General features: G+C 40.3%; 1 protein-coding gene across 2 annotated transcripts in view; it reads right to left on the bottom strand.

Moving 5' to 3' along the window:
- Positions 1 to 18644, bottom strand: part of LOC124607317 (FAD synthase-like) — a 111368-nt gene that overhangs the window by 39113 nt on the left and 53611 nt on the right. For both annotated transcript variants that reach the window (XM_047139628.1, XM_047139620.1), the window contains 2 exons: positions 10366 to 10454; positions 10129 to 10261 (listed from right to left, as the gene is read on the bottom strand). In XM_047139628.1, coding sequence (XP_046995584.1) covers positions 10129 to 10261; positions 10366 to 10454 — 222 coding nt within the window. The remainder of the gene's footprint in view (positions 1 to 10128; positions 10262 to 10365; positions 10455 to 18644) is intronic.

Raw genomic sequence — 18644 nt, forward strand, 5'->3', positions numbered from 1 at the left:
TGATCACAGCCTTTACTGAAAATTTTCTATCCAGCTCATCCTTAAATCCATCTCCTACTCTGACACCAGTAAACTTGTTAACCAGCTACTGTTCACCAAATATCAGCCTGACCTTGAAAGGCTCAATCCCATTCTTCATCAGTGCTTTGATTACTTCTCATCACACCATGAAATGCGAAATATCCTAAGCACATCACATAAGGAAGTATTCTAGTGTCCACCGAACCTATAGAATTTATTTTCCATCCCTATTCCATTCCTGGTGAAAGGGATGACAGTTGGCAAAATGCAGGTATTGCTGGTTGTTGGTGAGTTTAATGTGGATAGAGGTGCAGATGGAACCATCAGAGAGGAGATGGCACACTGGGTTGAAGAGGACCACGTGCCATCTTCCTTGATGTTGATCTCCTACTCTCTGATGGCTCCATCTGCACCTCTGCTCACATTAAACCCATCAACCACAAGCAGTACCTGCCTTTCACATCAAAATATCTCTCCCATAATGCCTGGCCACCTGGGGACAGCGTATCTTCACTGACAAAAACTCCCTTGCTCAGTATGCTGAAGGTCTCCCCATGGCCTTCATAGACAGGCACTATTCCCCAGACCTAGTCCACAAACAGATCTCCCATGCCATCTACCTTAACACCCCTAATCCTCCACCACGTCCAAGAACCAGCCACAAAGGAGTGCCCCCTCCACCAGTACCACCCTGGACTGCAACAACTGAACCACACCCTTCGCCAGGACTTTGATCACCTATCATCGTGCCCTGAAATGAGGAACATCCTACTGAAGATACTCCCACCCCTCACAAGATCCTAGCCCATCCCTTCGTCACTTCCAATCACAACCCCTTGCTGCAAGGATCATATCCCTGTGGAAGACCCAGGTACAAAACATGCCCAATCCCCCCCCCCCCCCCCCTCTTTCCTATTCCAGTCCTGCCACAGGTTTATCCAACCCCATCAGTGGCTGGGCCACCCATGAAAGCAGCCATGTCAATCACCAGTTCTGCTGCAATCACTGCACTGCTTTTTATATTGGTGTAACTACCAACCAGCTGTCTGTCAGGATGAATGGCCACCACCCTGTGGCACAACATGCAGCTGAACATCAGACATTTGATTTCAATGGCTGCTTCACTACCCGAGCCATCTGGGTCCTTCCCTCCACCACCAGCTTTTCTGAACTGCACAGATGGGAGTTATCCTTACAACACATTCTCTGCTCCCATAATTATCCCAGCCTCAACCTACAGTAAGATACTGTCTCCACACCCTCTACCCAACAGTTTCCACCACCTGTGTCCTCTCATCTCCGCCCCATTCTCATCTCCCGCCTTGTTTATTTGCAGTCCTCTGCCAATGCATATATTTGTCCTTCTCTGATCCTTTTCCTTTTTTGCTGCTTTTTTCTCCACTTCCCTGATCCACAACCTACTGACCCTGTGCCTGTTGACAGCATAGACCATGCATACTCCGCCATACAGTGTTTGTCTCTCAACCCACCCATACACAACTATCCCTTCCTCTTCCCCATCCCATTTAGATTACTGCTTGTATCCCATGTGATAGCTGTATTCTGGCCCGAGATGCTTGAGTTGGTGGTCATGTTTGTGTGAGGTGTGCTTGCTTTGTGTGTGTGTGTGTGTGTGTGTGTGTGTGTGTGTGTATCTTTTATACATGAAGGTTGTGGCCAAAAGCATTGTGTACGTGTCTTTTAACTGTGCCTGTCTGCAACTTGACATGTCTTCTTTACGGCAAGTAGCACTCTGTCTTTTCCTACATTGTTAATGTTATATATCAGCTGTGTTGCAATTCCTTTGAGGCATTCCATGTGGGCACAACAAGTAAGTAACTGTCTATTCGCTTAACAGGCCACTGCCTAACTGTGACAAATTGTAAATTTCAACATCCAGTTGCTGATCATGTTGGGCACCATGAAAAGTGACTTCAACAACTGCTTCACTATGCAGGCCATTGTATACTCCCTTCCTACACAAGTTTCTCTGATGTACAGATGTGTGAATTGTCTCTCCAGCATATCATGCACTCTCACATTCTCTTTGGCCTTAATCTCCACTAACTAGTTTCCTACTGATTCATTTTACACTTTCTATCCTATCTTCTGTCCACACTACTCCTTTCTCATCCACATCATATATTACCTTCTCCTACTATTCATTACCATTGCCTTCTCCTACCATCATCCCCCCCCCTCCCACCACACATGTGGAGGTTCTCTCTCTCTCTCTCTCTCTCTCTCTCTCTCTCTCTCTCTCTCTCTCACCCCCCCCCCCCAAATTCCTCAGTCAGCCCCTCTCTCAAGCACTTACCCACCCCTCTCCCCTTCTCTCTTTCCTTCCTGTCTCCCTCCTCATCTCCCCCTTCCTCTCCTATTCCCCCATCTCCTCTCTCTATATCTCTTATATGCTCTACTTTCTGAAGTCCTTTTTTCTTGTTGTGCAGCCACTGAATCTTTTGTCAAAACACCTGCCTTGCACTATCCTGCTACCCCCACCTTGTCTCATGCATTGTTCCTCACTCCTTCCCAAATCATTAGCCCAGGCAACTGATCTTAACAATGAACAGTCAGTAATCAGCCTCGCTGTGGGTGCGGGAGTATGCTTTTGGATGTCTGTGTGTTTTTGTGTGCGTGAAAAGTATTTACTTTTGTAGAAAAAGAGCAAGAGATCGAAAGCTAGTGTGAATAAAGTTTTCTGTTGTATGTGTGTATGTGCCACACATCACTCCACTATAAGCGGGTCTTCCCCCTATTTTACACATTTCTCCATCCACGAATTTCCATTATTCTTATATTAAAAAATGTGGATGCAGTAATAATGAACTGCAACTGAGTAGTGGGAAAGGAGGAGAAATTTAGAAAATAGTGACTCTTTTAAAAATTATGTAAGATGCCAATTATCAGCATTTTTAAAGTGTAAAGCAGATTATATAGCAAGTGCATTTGAAAAATAACACATCATCTGTTTTAATGATAACAGCTATTAAAGTACTCTACAGAACCAGGTCATCACTCCCCCCCCCCCCCCCCCCCCCCCCCCCCCACACACACACACACACCACATGGGGGAGAAGGCAGAAGGGGAGGGGAGGGGCAGGGGAGAGGGGAGGGGAGGGGAGGGTGAGGGTGAATGGGAGGGGGAAGGGGAGGGGCAGGGGAGGGGGAATGGGAGGGGACAGGGAGGGGAGGGTGAGAGGGAGGGGGAAGGGGAGGGGGATAGGGAGGGGGAGGGGGAGAGGGAGGGGGGGGAGAGAGAGAGAGAGAGAGAGAGAGAGAGAGAGAGAGAGAGAGAGAGAGAGAGAGAGAGAGAGAGAGAGAGGGTGGGGGGAGGGGGTGGTCTCAGTTTGCTGTTTGTATTCCACTTAGAAATTTTTGTATTATGAATGAACTCATATGGTCAACCCACCTAATCTTCAACATTCGTCTGTAATACCACATTTTGAAAGACCTTCAGAAAAGATTTTCTAACACTTAAATCTATATTTGATATATTTCTCTTCTTCAGAAATGCTTTATTTTTATTTATTTATCAGTTAATTAATTTATTTTTTTGTGATTGCCAGTCTACATTTTAAATCCTTTCTAGTTCAGTCATCATCAATTATTTTGCTGCCCAAGTAACAAAACTATCCACTACTTTAAGGGTCTACATTTCCTAATCTGTTTCCCTTAGCATGACTTGATTTCATTTGACTGCATACCATTATCTCTGTTTTGCTTTTGTTGATGTTCATCTTATATCCTCCTTTCAAGACAGTCCATTCCATTCAACTGCTCCTCCAAGTCCTTTGCTGTCACTGACAGAATTACAATGTCATTGGCACACCTAGAAGTTTTCATTTCTTGCATCTGAATTTAATTTCTATTCCAAATTTTTCTTTTACTTCCTTTACTGCCTGTTTAATGTACAGATTGAACAACATTGGGGATAGGCTGTAACCCTGTCTCACTCCCTTCTCAACCACTGCCTCCCTCTCATATCCCTCAACTCTTGTAACTGCCATCTGGTTTCTGTACAAGTTGTAAATAGCCTTTCACTCCCTGTATTTTACCCCCAATACCTCCAGAATTTCAAAGAGAGTATTCCAGTCAACACTGTCAAAAGCTTTCTCTAAGTCTACAAATGCTATAAATGTAGTTTCCCTTTTCTTAACTTATCTTCTAAGATAGGCTGCAGCATCAGTATTGTGTCAGTGTTCCTACATTTCTCCAACTGATCTTCCCCACAGTCTGCTTCTACCAGCTCTTCCATTCTTCTTTAAAGAATCTGTGTTAGTATTTTGCAACCATGACTTATTAAACTAATAGTTCATTAATTTTCACATCTGTCAGCAACTGCTTTCTTTGGAATGAGTACTACATTCTTCTTGAAGTATGAGATTATTTCGCCTGGCTCATACATCATGCACACCAGATGAAAGATTTCTGCCACGGCTGGCTCTCCCAAGGCTATCAGTAATTCTGGCGGTGTATCACATACTCCCAGCACCTTGCTTCGACTTAGATCTTTCTGCGCTCTGTCAAATCATTCTTGCAATATTATATCTGCCCTCTCATCTTCATCTATGTCCACTTCCATTTCTATAATATTGCCTTCAAGTTCATCTGCCTCGTATAGACCCTCTACGTACTCATTTTACCTTTCAGCTTTCCCTTCTTTGCTTAGACTGGTTTTCCAACTGAGCTTTTCCCCAAAGGCCTCTTTAATTTCCTGTATGTGGTATCTATCTTTTGTCTAATGAAATATGCTTCTAAGTCTTTACATTTGTCGTCAAGCCATTCCTGCTTACCCATTTTCCACGTCTTGCCAATCTCAATTTTTAGATGTTTATATTCCCTTTTGCTTGTTTCATTTGCTGCATTTTGAAATTTTCTCCTTTCATCAATTAAATTTAGTATCCCTGTGTTTTACCTACTTGAACCTATGCTGCCTTCACCATTTCATCTCTAGTTGCTACCCATTAGTCTTTTACTGTATTCCTTTCCCCTGCTCTAGTCAACTGTTGCCTAAAGCTCTCTCTGAAACTCTCAACAATCTGTGGTTCTTTCAACTTATCGAGGTCCCATCTAACTTTTCGAAATTTCTTCAGTTTTAAAATTACTGCCCACAATCAATAAATTGTGGTCAGAGTCCATGTCTGGCACTGGAAATGTTCTACAATTTAAAATTTGGTTCCTAAACTTCGGTTTAACCATTACATAACCAATCTGAAGCCTTTCCACGTCACCAAATCTCTTCCAAGTATACAACGTTGTTTTAAGATTATTGTTTTAAGATTAGTAAATTAGCAATAATTAAATTATGCTCTGTGCAGAACTGTACCAGGCGGCTTCCTTTTTCATTTCTTTCCCCCAGTCCATATTCACCTATTAGTTTTCCTTTTCTTCCTTTTTGTACTATTGAATTCCAGTCATAATTAAATTTTCATCTCATTTAATTATCTGAACAACTTCTTTTATCTCATCACACATCTCTTCAATCTATTCATCATCTGCAGAGCTAGTTGACATACACACCGGTACAATTGTGGTAGGCATGTTCCTCATGTCTACTGGTATCTTGGCTACAATAATGCGTTAACTATGTTGTTCATAGTAGCTTACCCGTATTTCTATTTTCTTACTCATTATGAGTTCTTGTTATCTTTCCCTTTATTGTTTACGAGAAATTTTCCTTTCACATCTACAGGTAATAGTTTCAGTATGAACACTGTGGTTAGAACTAGGTATTAATAAATTACAGGGGGACCATAACTATGACAGAAAATGAAAAACAGCAAATTTAGTACCAGTTGCCAAGCGTTCCACCAATCATGTTTCGCTTTAACAAATAACAAAATTACTAAAGTTCCAAGGGTACCAAAATTTCATAAAAATAAAATTTATTAAATACAAATCAAAATATTAAATAAGAGTCAAGCTGATAAAGTAATGTCTAGATTCACAGATATTGTGTATACATAATGTTTAGTTTTTAACTATGTACTTACGTATCTGCTCTACGTATTCCAATATGTGCTCTAGCATGGAAAGTAACTTTTGCCATTTAGTGAACAGTACGCATATTGACTGAATACATCTGACCTACCAGATTACCATGGTCTGGAATGTCAATTTACTGTGCAGTATGTCTAACACAACTGTACAAGAAATGTGAATCAAGGAGTGAAATTACTGTACATTAGCAAAACTGAGGGTATAATACACTGAGCCGGATGGTGTGGCCGAGCGGTTCTAGGCGCTTCAGTCTGGTACCGCGCGACCGCTATGGTCGCAGGTTCGAATCCTGCCTCGGGCGTGGATGTGTGTGCTGTCCTTAGGTTAGTTAGGTTTAAGTAGTTCTAAGTTCTAGGGGACTGATGACCTCAGATGTTAAGTCCCATAGTGCTCAGAGCCATTTGAACCATTTTTTGTATAATACACTGAAGCACCAAAGAAACTGGTATAGGCATGTCTATTCAAACACAGAGATATGCAAACAGGCAGAATACGTCACTGCAGTCAGCAATACCTATATAAGACAACAAGTGCCTGGTGCAGTTGTTAGATTGATTACTGCTACTATAATGGCAGGTTATCAAGATTAAAGTGAATGCGAACGTGCTGTTATAGTCAGTGCACAATCAATGGGACACAGCAACTCTGAGGTAGTGATGAAGTGGGGATTTTCCTGTACGACCATTTCATGAGTGAACTGTGAATATCACGAATCTGGCAAAACATCAAATCTCGGACATCAGTGCAGCCGGAAGAAGATGCTGCAAGAACGGGACCGACAACTTCTGAGGAGAATCATTCATTGTGACAGAATTGCAACCCTTCCCCAAATTACTACAGATTTCAATGCTCGGCGATCAACAAGTGTCAGTTTGTGAACCATTCCACAAAACATCATCAATATGGGCTTTTGGAGCCAAAGGCCCACTTGTGTACCCTTGAGGACTGCATGACACAAAGCTTTACACCTCATCTGGGCCTGTCAACACCAACATTGGACTGTTGATGAGTGGAAACATGTTGCCTGGTTGGATGAGACTCATTTCGAATTGTATCGAGCACATGGATGTGTACGGGTATGGAGACAACCTCATGAATCCATGGACCCTGCATGTCAGCAGGGGACTGTTCAAGCTGGTAGAGACTCTGTAATAGTATGCAGTATGTGCAGTTGGAGTGATGTGGGACCCCTGATATGTCTAGATACAACTCTGATAGGTGACACATATGTAAGCATCCTGTCTGATCACCTGAATCAATTCATGTCCATTGTGCATTCTGGCAGATTTGGGCAATTCCAACAGGGCAATGCAACACCCCTCACATCCAGAATTGTTACAGAGTGGCTCCAGGAACACTCTTCTGAGTTTAAACACTTCTGCTCACCACCAAACTCCCCAGACATGAACGTTGTTGAGCATATCTGGGATGCCACGCAACGTGCTAAAGAGACCTCGACCCCCCCTCCCCCCCCTCCTCATACTCTTATGGATTTATGGACAGCCCTGCAGGATTCGTTGCGTAAATTCTCTCCAGCACTACTTCAGCCATTAGTCGAGTCCATGCCACATCGTGCTGCACCACTCCTGCGTGCTCGTGGGTTGTTGTTGTGGTCTTCAGTCCAGAGACTGGTTTGATGCAGCTCTCCATGCTACTCTATCCTGTGCAAGCTTCTTCATCTCCCAGTACCTACTGCAACCTACATCCTTCTGAATCTGCTTAGTGTATTCATCTCTTGTTCTCCCTCTATGATTTTTACCCTCTGTGCTGCCCTCCAGTACTAAATTGGTGATCCCTTGGTGTCTCAGAAGAAGTCCTACCAACCAATCCCTTCTTCTAGTCAAGTTGTGCCACAAATTTCTCTTCTCCCCAATCCTATTCAATACTTCCTCATTAGTTATGTGCTCTACCCATCTAATCTTCAGCATTTTTCTGTAACACCACATTTCGAAAGCTTCTATTCTCTTCTTGTCCAAACTATTTATCGTCCATGTTTCACTTCCATACATGGCTACACTCCATACGAATACTTTCAGAAATGATTTCCGGACACTTCAATCAATACTGGATGTTAACAAATTTCTCTTCTTCAGAAACGCTTTCCTTGCCATTGCCAGTCTACATTTTATATCCTCTCTACCGCGACCATCATCAGTTATTTTGATCCCTAAATAGCAAAACTCATTTACTACTTTAAGTGTCTCATTTCCTAGACTAATTCCCTCAGCATCGCCTGATTTAATTCAGCTACATTCCATTATCCTCATTTTGCTTTTGTTGATGTTCATCTTATATCCTTCTTTCAAGACACTGTCCATTCAGTTCAATTGCTCTTCCAAGTCCTTTGCCGTCTCTTGACAGAATTACAATATCATTGGCGAACCTCAAAGTTTTTATTTCTTCTCTGTAGATTTTAATTTCTACTCTGAATTTTCCTTTTGTTTCCTTTACTGCTTGCTCAATATACTGATTGAATAACGTCTGGGATAGGCTACAACCCTGTCCCACTCCCTTCCCAACCACTGCTTCCCTTTCATGCCCCTCAAACTCTTATAACTGCCATCTGGTTTCTGTACAAACTGTAAATAGCATTTCGCTCCCTGTATTTTACCCCTGCCACCTTAAGAATTTGAGAGAGAGTATCCCAGTCAACATCGTCAAAAGCATTCTCTAAGTCTACAAATGCTAGAAACATAGGTTTGCCTTTCCTTAATCTATCTTCTAAGATAAGTCGTAGGGTTGGTATTGCCTCACATGTTCCAACATTTCTACGGAATCCAAACTGATCTCCCCGAGGTCAGCTTATACCAGTTTTTCCATTTGCCTGTAAAGAATCTGTGTTAGTATTTTGACGCCATGACTTATTAAACTGATAGTTTGGTAATTTTCACATCTGTCGACACCTGAACACCTGCTTTCTTTGGGATTGAAATTATTATATTCTTCTTAAAGTCTGTGGGTATTTCACTTGTCTCATACATCTTGCTCACCAGATGGTAGAGTTTTGTCAGGCCATCAGTGGTTCTAATGGAATGTTGTCTACTCCTGGGCCCGTGTTTCAACTTAGGTCTTTCAGTGCTCTGTCATACTCTTCACGCAATATCGTTTCTCCCATTTCATCTTCATCTACATCCTCTTCCATTTCCATAATATTGTTCTCAAGTACATCGCCCTTGTATAGACCCTCTATATACTCCTTCCACCTTTCTGCTTTCCCTTCTTTGCTTAGAACTGGGTTTCCGTCTGAGGTCTTGATATTCATACAAGTGGTTCTCTTTTCTCCAAAGGACTCTTTAATTTACCTGTAGGCAGTATCTCTCTTACATGCCTCTACATCCTTACATCTGTCCTCTAGCCATCCCTGCTTAACCATTTTGCACTTCCTGTCGATCTCATTTTTGAGATGTTTTTATTGCTTTCTGCCTGCTTCATTTACTGCATTTTTATATTTTCTCCTTTCATCAATTAAATTCTGTTACCCAAGGAGTTCTAACAGCCCTCATCTTTTTACCTGCTTGATCCTCTGCTGCCTTCACTATTTCATCTCTCAAAGCTACCCATTCTTCTTCTACTGTATTTCTTTCCCCCACTTGTGAGACCTACATGATCTTAGGCAGGTGTACCAGTTTCTTTGGCCTGAACTGGCAACAACAGGATGTGCAATATATCTTGAGAACAGGACATAGGATGATATCAGGCTGGGAGTTCATAGGATGAAGGGTACCGAACAGTGGTGTAATGTGCCATATGCCGCAGTGAAAACAGCTAAGCAGAAAATTTTGTAAAACAGAATGATCTCTGCCACCAATGAAACTTGTGTTCACCCAGAACATGTTTCAAATACACTCAAAAAAGGGAATGTTAAAATATACCTAAGAGAAGCATTACTGGGACATCACTAGAAAGCAAGTGAAATTATTCTTATGTGAAAATGCAGGTCACTTCAAATGCACCAGAAAGGGAGGAAATAATAATAAACTACACAAGATATTTTCAAGGAAAATACTAATAAAAGGCTTCCAGAGCTTCACATTATTTTATGTCTGAGTCTCACTGTGAACTTGATGTACTTCCAATTAGTGAACACTTAGGGCTGATACTAACTTGTACTTTTGACATAATGATGTTACATAACGGAATGCTTCTCGCACTGTTGCCATGTCTCCACGGGCCACTGCTTGTTCTATTTTTCTATATGTTTCATCCAGTGGGCACTTGTCATAGGGTACTATAATATCTGGAACAAAACGAAGTAGTATCAGTAACAGGTACAATATGGAAATCCATCAAATTTATATAAAACCTGATAAAATGCACTGAATAGATGACGAGATACAGCACCTTCTCCCAATAATGACTTCAGCATATTGTAAGCCTCCTCAGCATCCTTTTCTACGTCAGATTCCACAGTAACTAGTAAACTGTAATAGCTGAAAAGTAATATAGTAATTATTAATGTTGTATGGATGTATAACAATCACATTTCTTAAACAGAAGATTTATCAAGGATATTCTATTCATAGCATTCATATTTTAACACAATCAATGTTGGATTCTCTGATACATAATGTTTACCTTTAGGGCATTTAAAAAGAAAACATTCACGCAACAAGCATTAAGAACCATTATCACATTATGACCCAGTTTAAATAGATTTTCATTCACTGAGTAATGTGGAAATGTAATAACATATTTGAAAGGGACAGATTATCCAAAAAAGAAACATTATATTTTAGCGCCCAAAGAACTTTGAAGCCATTAGAGATGATGTCCTAATTCAGATGAAACTGGACTTTGATGGGGAAAACAATTGGCTTCAATCTTGCTTAAGTTACTATCCTCACGTATGTCAGGGTAGTAAACAAAAAAGATTCTGTTCTTTACAATGGTAGAATTTATTATGTTATGCACTGTCTGGTAACATTAACATGAATACCAGTCAGAAGCCTGAATAACCACTTTTTGCAGTGTGGACTGCTACAAGAAGTGCATGAAAAGAGTCAATAATTTCTGGAAGTTACTGACAGGGATGTGGAGCTATGCCAACTTCAGTGCAGTGGCCAGTTGCACTAATTTCTCAGTTGAGTAGTTGAGGATCCATGGTGTGAACAGCCTGATTGAAATGGGTTCCCACAGTTTCTCGGTTTGCTTTAAATCCGGTGAGTTTGGTGGCCATGGGAACACAGGAAACTTATCCTGGTACTCTTCAAGCCACACATGCACACTGCAAACTGTGCAACATGCTGCTTTGTCCTGATGATAGATGCCATTGCGCTGAGAAAAGACAAACTGCATGTACGGGTGGACATGATACCCAAGGACAGATGCAGTTCGATGCTGATTTACTGTGCCTTCCAGATTGATGAGATCACACAGCGAATGCCAGAAAACTCTTCCAATGATTGTTGCAGAATGTTTGCTTGGTGCATAAAACATGATTCACATGGAAAGGCAATCAGTCATCATTCAGTGCATGTTCAGTTGCAGCACTGTCATGTAAATTCCAGTCTTTGTTGCTGACAAACAGCAGTCGACTTGAGTGCATGAATCAGTGAAGCAGGCATCTGCTGTGGAAACCCATACACAGCAATGTTCGCTGAACGACCATTGAGGAGACACTTTTGGTAGCCCCTTGGTTCATCTGGACTATCAAAAGTCATGTCTATCTGCCTGTACACATCTCCACAACTGTCCTTGACCCCTTTCTTCTATGGCCCATGCACACCACACCTGCCTCAGCGCCAGTTTTGGATTGCATCATTTTGCCATGCACAGTGTATTTCAACTATGGTGACACACAAACAGTTTACAAACTTAGCCATTTCACAAATTCATTCACCCTTGGCCAAAAAGCCAATGATCAGGCTCTTTTGGGTGTCAGATGAATGACTCCATTTCCACATTACAACAACAACTGCACTGCTTTCCGTGTCCCCAGATGCTTTTTGCATGCCATCATGCTAGTGCTGGCACCGGCTATTCGTGAATGACTATTGCACACTGACATCAAACATAGGTGATGGTTATGTTAATGTGATTGGATCATGAATCTCATTTATGTCATTGCAGATATCTGAGGCAGACCATGGTGCAATCTCTAACTTTGCATGAGCAGGCTCAGCTGGCATACAGATACAAAGTATGGTGATCCATGGTACAAGTAAGAGATGGTAGCAAAGTGCGAAATGATCTCGTGCCTTGGTTGGTCCAAAGACCATAAGAAATTTCCAGTCAGACCTACTGGACACAGCTTCTGTACCAAATATTAAGAGAAGCAGCCGACCCTCAGCATCCAGGATGGAGGAGGATGTGCAGATGGTTCAGGAAATACTCATTCAAAGTCCACAGAAATCGTAAAGAAAGATAGCTTGCAAAGACTGTGATCATAAGTTGGAATACTGGGAGATGATTCTTGCTAGGCATGTAGATTTGTCAAATATTTTTGGCAATCTCCTATGGTCAGTTGAAGTTGTGTTTCATGTTGGGAGGTTTGGTCTCCAGCACAGTAGTCAATATCGGGCATCAGAGAATCCAAAGGTAGTTGTTGAACAAAGCCAACATCACACAAATGTCACAGTGTGGTGCGACATGACATCCAAAAAAGTTGTGAGTCTGTATCTCATTTGGAACACAGTGCATGCTGAGCGGTACCTTGATAAATACCTATTAAAACATTAATTTCCAGTTTGCAACCTAAACCTGTGCGATTGAGATATAGTGATCTTATACTAATCAAACATTTCAAGTATTTACTTCTTTTATTGGTGTTTTCTGTATATACCATGTAGCCAACACCTTATTACACAGGTGGTACATCTGTTAATTAGGAAAACAAAAGAATACACAGAGCATATAATTGCTGAAAGCTGGTCATAACAACCCATCATTGTAGTTCCATATGGCACTATCAACTGCCAGATAGTCCATAAGGTAGCATAAAAGCTCTCCATGGTAATAGACTCTCAACTATGTTTATAATTTATAATCTCTTTAAAAGTCCATGACCATCCTCTAAATTGCAGCACGTTCTGATGGGAAGATAGTGGCGCGACACTTGGGAGTAGTAGTTGTTTCAGCTTGCTTAGTATCTAGCATAAAGTAACTTGCTGGTTTCAATAGCTCACACAAAAGGAATATGTTTTTTAAATCACCTTCTGAAGTTGAGTCATGTGAATCTGTTGAGGAGTTCCTGATGACTTATCCTGCAGAGGTGATTGAGGAAGTTACCATGATGGAAGTGTATCCTAATGATATGACATTATATGCTAACTATCACATGTGCACTGTACACCGCACTGTTCTGCAACATACTGCAGAGTATAGCATTGGATCTCAGTTCCACTATGTTTCTTCCAACTTTTCTTTCCATGATTTATATCCCTAACTTTCAGTTTAGGGATGTGGTCAGATGCACTAAAATTGAGATGAAGTACTTAATTTGTGTCACACATTCTACAGGGTAATCCACTTATCCATTTTGTTGTCTGCCTTGGTCGGCTGGTTAACACACAAGATTTCCCAAAGCACCTGTCTCATGAAAGTACCATATCCTTGTAAACCAACCATCTTCTGCATAATGTTCATAAGATGCTGGAGGTGTTGAGAGATGACAATGCACCTATTGTTTCAAATAGAAATAGGATCTTATTCCGTCCCAGGTGCCTGATGAACTGAGAAGTTTTCATGATGGCCACTGCTCTACTGTAACCACTGGCATATCTTCTGGACAGGGAGCGGGTGAGTATTCTGTATGGAACTCAGAACTCCAGAAGTTGCTAAAAGCAAATAGTTTATAGTTACTTCAACACATTAGAAAATATTTTAATAGGATCTGGCCACTGCATTTGCATATATCCTGGAAAGGCACAGTCACTGAGTAGAGGAATATTTTGTCTGCATATGTACTAGTTCAACAGTTGCCAGCAAGAACTTTCAATACAGGCAGTACATATGGTGTAAAATACTGAGCTGAAGACTGTCCTTAGATGGAGGTCTTGCTATATACTGTATGGGACATTCATCTCATTGCATAACCAAGTTTACACTCATCAAATGTGAAGCAGGTGATATATACCTGTGATAAAAGTAACTGGGATTCTAAGACAGCATAGCTTATGCATTAGTACATGATTTTGTACACCATCGTTCACAGTTGAGATATCACAAAAAACTGATGAACAATCTGCACCAAATGAATGTAACAAAACTGTCAATTCCTATCTGAAACAATCTAAGTGCTAAAAAGTAACTAGTTGTCTTCCAGCCTCCATTCCATTTGCGGTTTAATACTCCATTTTCAGAGTTTTGCTGATGCAATAGCACAGAGAAAACGGCATGAAGGACACGGCATGGCCTTAATCTGTTCCCTACTTTACTATGAGTACAATGATTTGTGCAGTTATTTCGTAAGAGATTATTCTGTAAGCCACATTTAACTGAAAATATGTTGTAACAACTCCAATTCCAAAGAAACATGTGCTAACAGGAGTGAGTATTATTGCACTATCCATTTAATAAATCATAGTTGCAAAACACTAACACGAATTATTTACAGAAGAACAGAGAAACTGGTAGAAGTTAATCTCGGCGAAATCAGTTTGGATTTCAGAGAAATGTAGAAACACACAAGGCAGTACTGACTCTATAATGCACCACAGAAGATAGGGTAAAGAAAGGCAAACATACATTTATAGCATTTGTAGAATTAGAGATAGCTTTTCACTATGTTGATTGGATGACATGTTTTGAAATTCTGAAGGTATCAGGAGTAAAATACAGGGAGTGAAAGGCTATTTACAACATATACAGAAACCATAGGGCAATTATAAAGAGTCAAGGAGCATAAAAGGAAAGCAGCGATTGATAAGGGAATGAGACAGGGTTTTAGCCTATCCCAGATATTATTCAATCTGTCCATTGAGCAAACAGTAAAGGAAACCAAAGAAAAATTTGGAGATGAAATTAAAGTTCAGTAAGAAGAAAGTTTGTCGATGACATTGTAATTCTTTCCGAGACAGCAAAGAACGCCTGAGCAGTTGAATGGAATGGACATCATCTTGAAAAGAAGATATAAGAGGAACATCAACAAAATCAAATCCAGGATAACAGAACATAGTTATAATAGAGATATAGTTGAACTAAATAGGGTGATGGTGAGGGAATTAAATGTAGTAGATGAATTTTGCTATTTGGGCAGTAAAGTAACTTATCATGGCCAAAGCAGAGAAGATATAAAATGTATGAATAAAATGGCAATGGGAAGGAGAAGAAGAGAAATTTATTAACATCAAATGTAGACTCAGTTATTAGGAAAACTTTCCTGTAGATATCTGTTCAAATGGCTCTGAGCACTATGGGACTTAACATCTGAGGTCATCAGACCCATGACTTAGAACTACTTAAACCTAACTAACCTAAGGACATCACACACATCCATGCCCGAGGCAGGATTCGAACCTGCGACCGTAGCAGCAACGCGGTTTCAGACTGAAGTGCCTAGAACCGCTCGGCCACGGTGGCCAGCTAGATATCTGTCTGGAGTGTAGGTGCTACAGAAGAATGTTGATGATTAGATCAGTAGATCATCTAATTAACAAGGTGGTAATGAATATAACTGATGTGAAAAGAAATTTGTGGTACATCCTCACTAAAAGAAGGGATCAGTTGACAGGACACATTCTGAAAACATCGAGGAATCGCCAATTTAGTACTGGAGGAAAATGTTGGGGATAAAAATCATAGAGGGAGACCACAAGATGAATACAGTAAGCAGGCTTGAAGCATGTAGGTTGCAGCAGTTATTCAGATATGAAGAGCCTTGCGCAAGATAGAGTAACATGGAAAGCTGCATCAAACCAGTCTTCGATGGATAACCACAACAACACCATATTTCAGATGATGTATTTGCACAAGCATGTGGTAACCAATGTTGTAAAAACTGGAGGTGGTCTTTGCTTGACTGCCAATGGAAGTTCCTTAGTGCTCTCACGATGCTAGCACTGCATTACAACAAGGCAAGAACAACTTCTGAGCATCTCTTTGGCATTGTTTCAAGCCTGATTTCTTTCAAGATGAACAGAAAGTGATCGCCTGCCATGCTACCAAATGAAATTTCTTGAGTGTTAATAGTCGGAGAAGTAATTGTGTGTGCAAAGTCTTGTATCCAGCTGGTGACTTTATCTCCAGTGTTGTAGCCATATTTAGGTTTCTACATCTTTTTAACTTTCTGCCATGCACTCATCATGTTAGTGCTGCATTTGAACAAGGCACAGAACAGCTTCAGAGCTTCTCTTTTCTGCTGTTTCAAGAACTGCTTAAGCCTGGTGTTGATTTTCTATTTATTTATTTACACATCAAGTTCCATAGGACCAAATTGAGGAGCAAACCTCAAAGGTCATGGAACGTGTCAGAACATGAAATTACAACATAAAAGTAGTAACACATAAAAATAATACATTTATGAACCCGAAAAAAGTCAAGCCATAAGTTTAAGTAAACAGAGTCAACAATACAACGAGAATCAGCTTAATTTTTCAAGGAACTCTTCGACAGAATAGAAGGAGTGACCCATGAGGAAACTCTTCAGTTTCGATTTAAAGCAACTGGATTCTATTGGCAGCTTATTGAAAACGGATGCAGCAAAATACTGCACACCTTTCTGCACAAGAGTTACGGAAGTCGGATCCAAATGCAGGTTTTATTTCTGCCGAATATTAACTGAGTGAAAGCTGCTTGTTCTTGGGAATAACCTAATATTGTTAACAAGAAATGACAGTAAGGAATATATATATTGAGAGGCAAATGTCAAAATACCCAGACTCGTGAACAGAGGTCGACAAGAGGTTTGTGATCTTACACAATTTATTGCCCGAATCGCCTGTTTCTGAGCCAAAAATATCCTTTTAGAATGGGAATAGGTACCCCAAAATATAATACCATATGCCTTAAGCAAATGAAAATAAGCAAAGTAGACTAATTTTCGTGCTGAACGATCACTCACTTCAGATACCATTCGAATAGTAAAAATGGCAGCATTAAGTCTTTGAACAAGATCCTGAATGTGGGCTTTCCATGACAGCTTACTATCTATCTGAACCACTAGAAATCTGAACTGTTCAGTTTCATTAATCATATGCCCATTCTGTGAAATTAAAATGTCAGGTTTTGTTGAATGGTGTGTTATAAACTGTAAAAACTGAGTCTTACTGTTAGTTTATTTTCTACAAGCCATGAGCTTATGTCATGAATTCCACTACTTGAAACTGAGTCAATATTGTACACAACATCCTTCACTACCAAGCTAGTGTCATCAGCAAACAGAAATGTTTTAGAGTTACCTGTAATGCTAGAGGGCATATGATTTATATAAATAAGGAACAGGAGTGGCCCCAACACTGATCCCTGGGGCACCTCCCACCTGACAGTACCCTGCTCAGACCCCACATCACAATCACAGCCATTCTCAACAATGTGAATAATGACCTTTTGCTCTCTGTTGATAAAGTAAGAGGTGAAACCAATTGTGAGAAACTCCTCGTATTCCCCAATGGTCCAATTTCTGGGGCAATATTTTTTGATCAACACAATCAAACACCTGAGGTAAATCAAAAAATATGACTAGCATATGAAACCTTTTGTTTAATCCATCCAGTACCTGACAGAGAAAAGAGAATATAGCATTTTCAGTTGTTAAATGACTTCTAAAGCCGAACTGTACATTTAATATCAAATCGAGTGACACAAAATGATGAATTATCCTTACATACACAGCCTTTTCAATAACTTTAGCAAACACTGATGGTATAGGAATAGGTCTACAATTGTCTACATTTTTCCTTTGTCTACATTATTCCTGTCTCCCTTTTTATAAAGTGGCTTTACTACTGAGTACTTCAGGAAACTGACCATTCCTAAAGGAAAAATTACTAATATGGCTAAAAACAGGGTTAACATGTGCAGCACAGTACTTTAATATTCTGCTAGGCATTCCATCATATCCATGAGATTTAATTATTGACTTAATCTCCCCCTTGTCTGTATCACAGAGGAGTATTTCAGACATCAATCTCAGAAAGGCATTTGCCAAGAGAGTTATATGATTCCCTATAGAAACGAAATTTTTATTTAATTCACCAGCGATGCTAAGAAAATAATTGTTAAATACTGTACATATATCTGATTTATCAGTAACAGAAATATTTTTACTATGAACTGACTTTATATTATCAACCTTGTGCTGCTGACCAGACACTTCCTTCACAACTGACCATATGGTTTTAATTTTATCCTGTGAATTAGCTGCTCTATTTACATACCACATATTCTTCGCCCTCCTAATAACAGTACTATTTGTATGGGCTACTGTAGATTGATTGTGATTACTTCTAATGTTTTGATATAATTCCTGCTTTGATCTACATGATATCCTTACCCCACTAGTCAGCCACCCGGGCTGCCTTTTACTGCTAGTACCCCATTTAGAACATTTTAATGGAAAGCAACTCTCAAAGAGCACGAGAAATGTGTTAAGGAAAGCATTATATTTGTCATCTATGTTATCGGCATATAAACATCCTGCCACCCTTCTTCCTTGATGAGGTTTAAAAAAACTCTCTATTGCT

The sequence above is a fragment of the Schistocerca americana genome, chromosome 1 (assembly GCF_021461395.2).
Source record: "Schistocerca americana isolate TAMUIC-IGC-003095 chromosome 1, iqSchAmer2.1, whole genome shotgun sequence".
Lineage (NCBI taxonomy): Eukaryota > Metazoa > Arthropoda > Insecta > Orthoptera > Acrididae > Schistocerca > Schistocerca americana.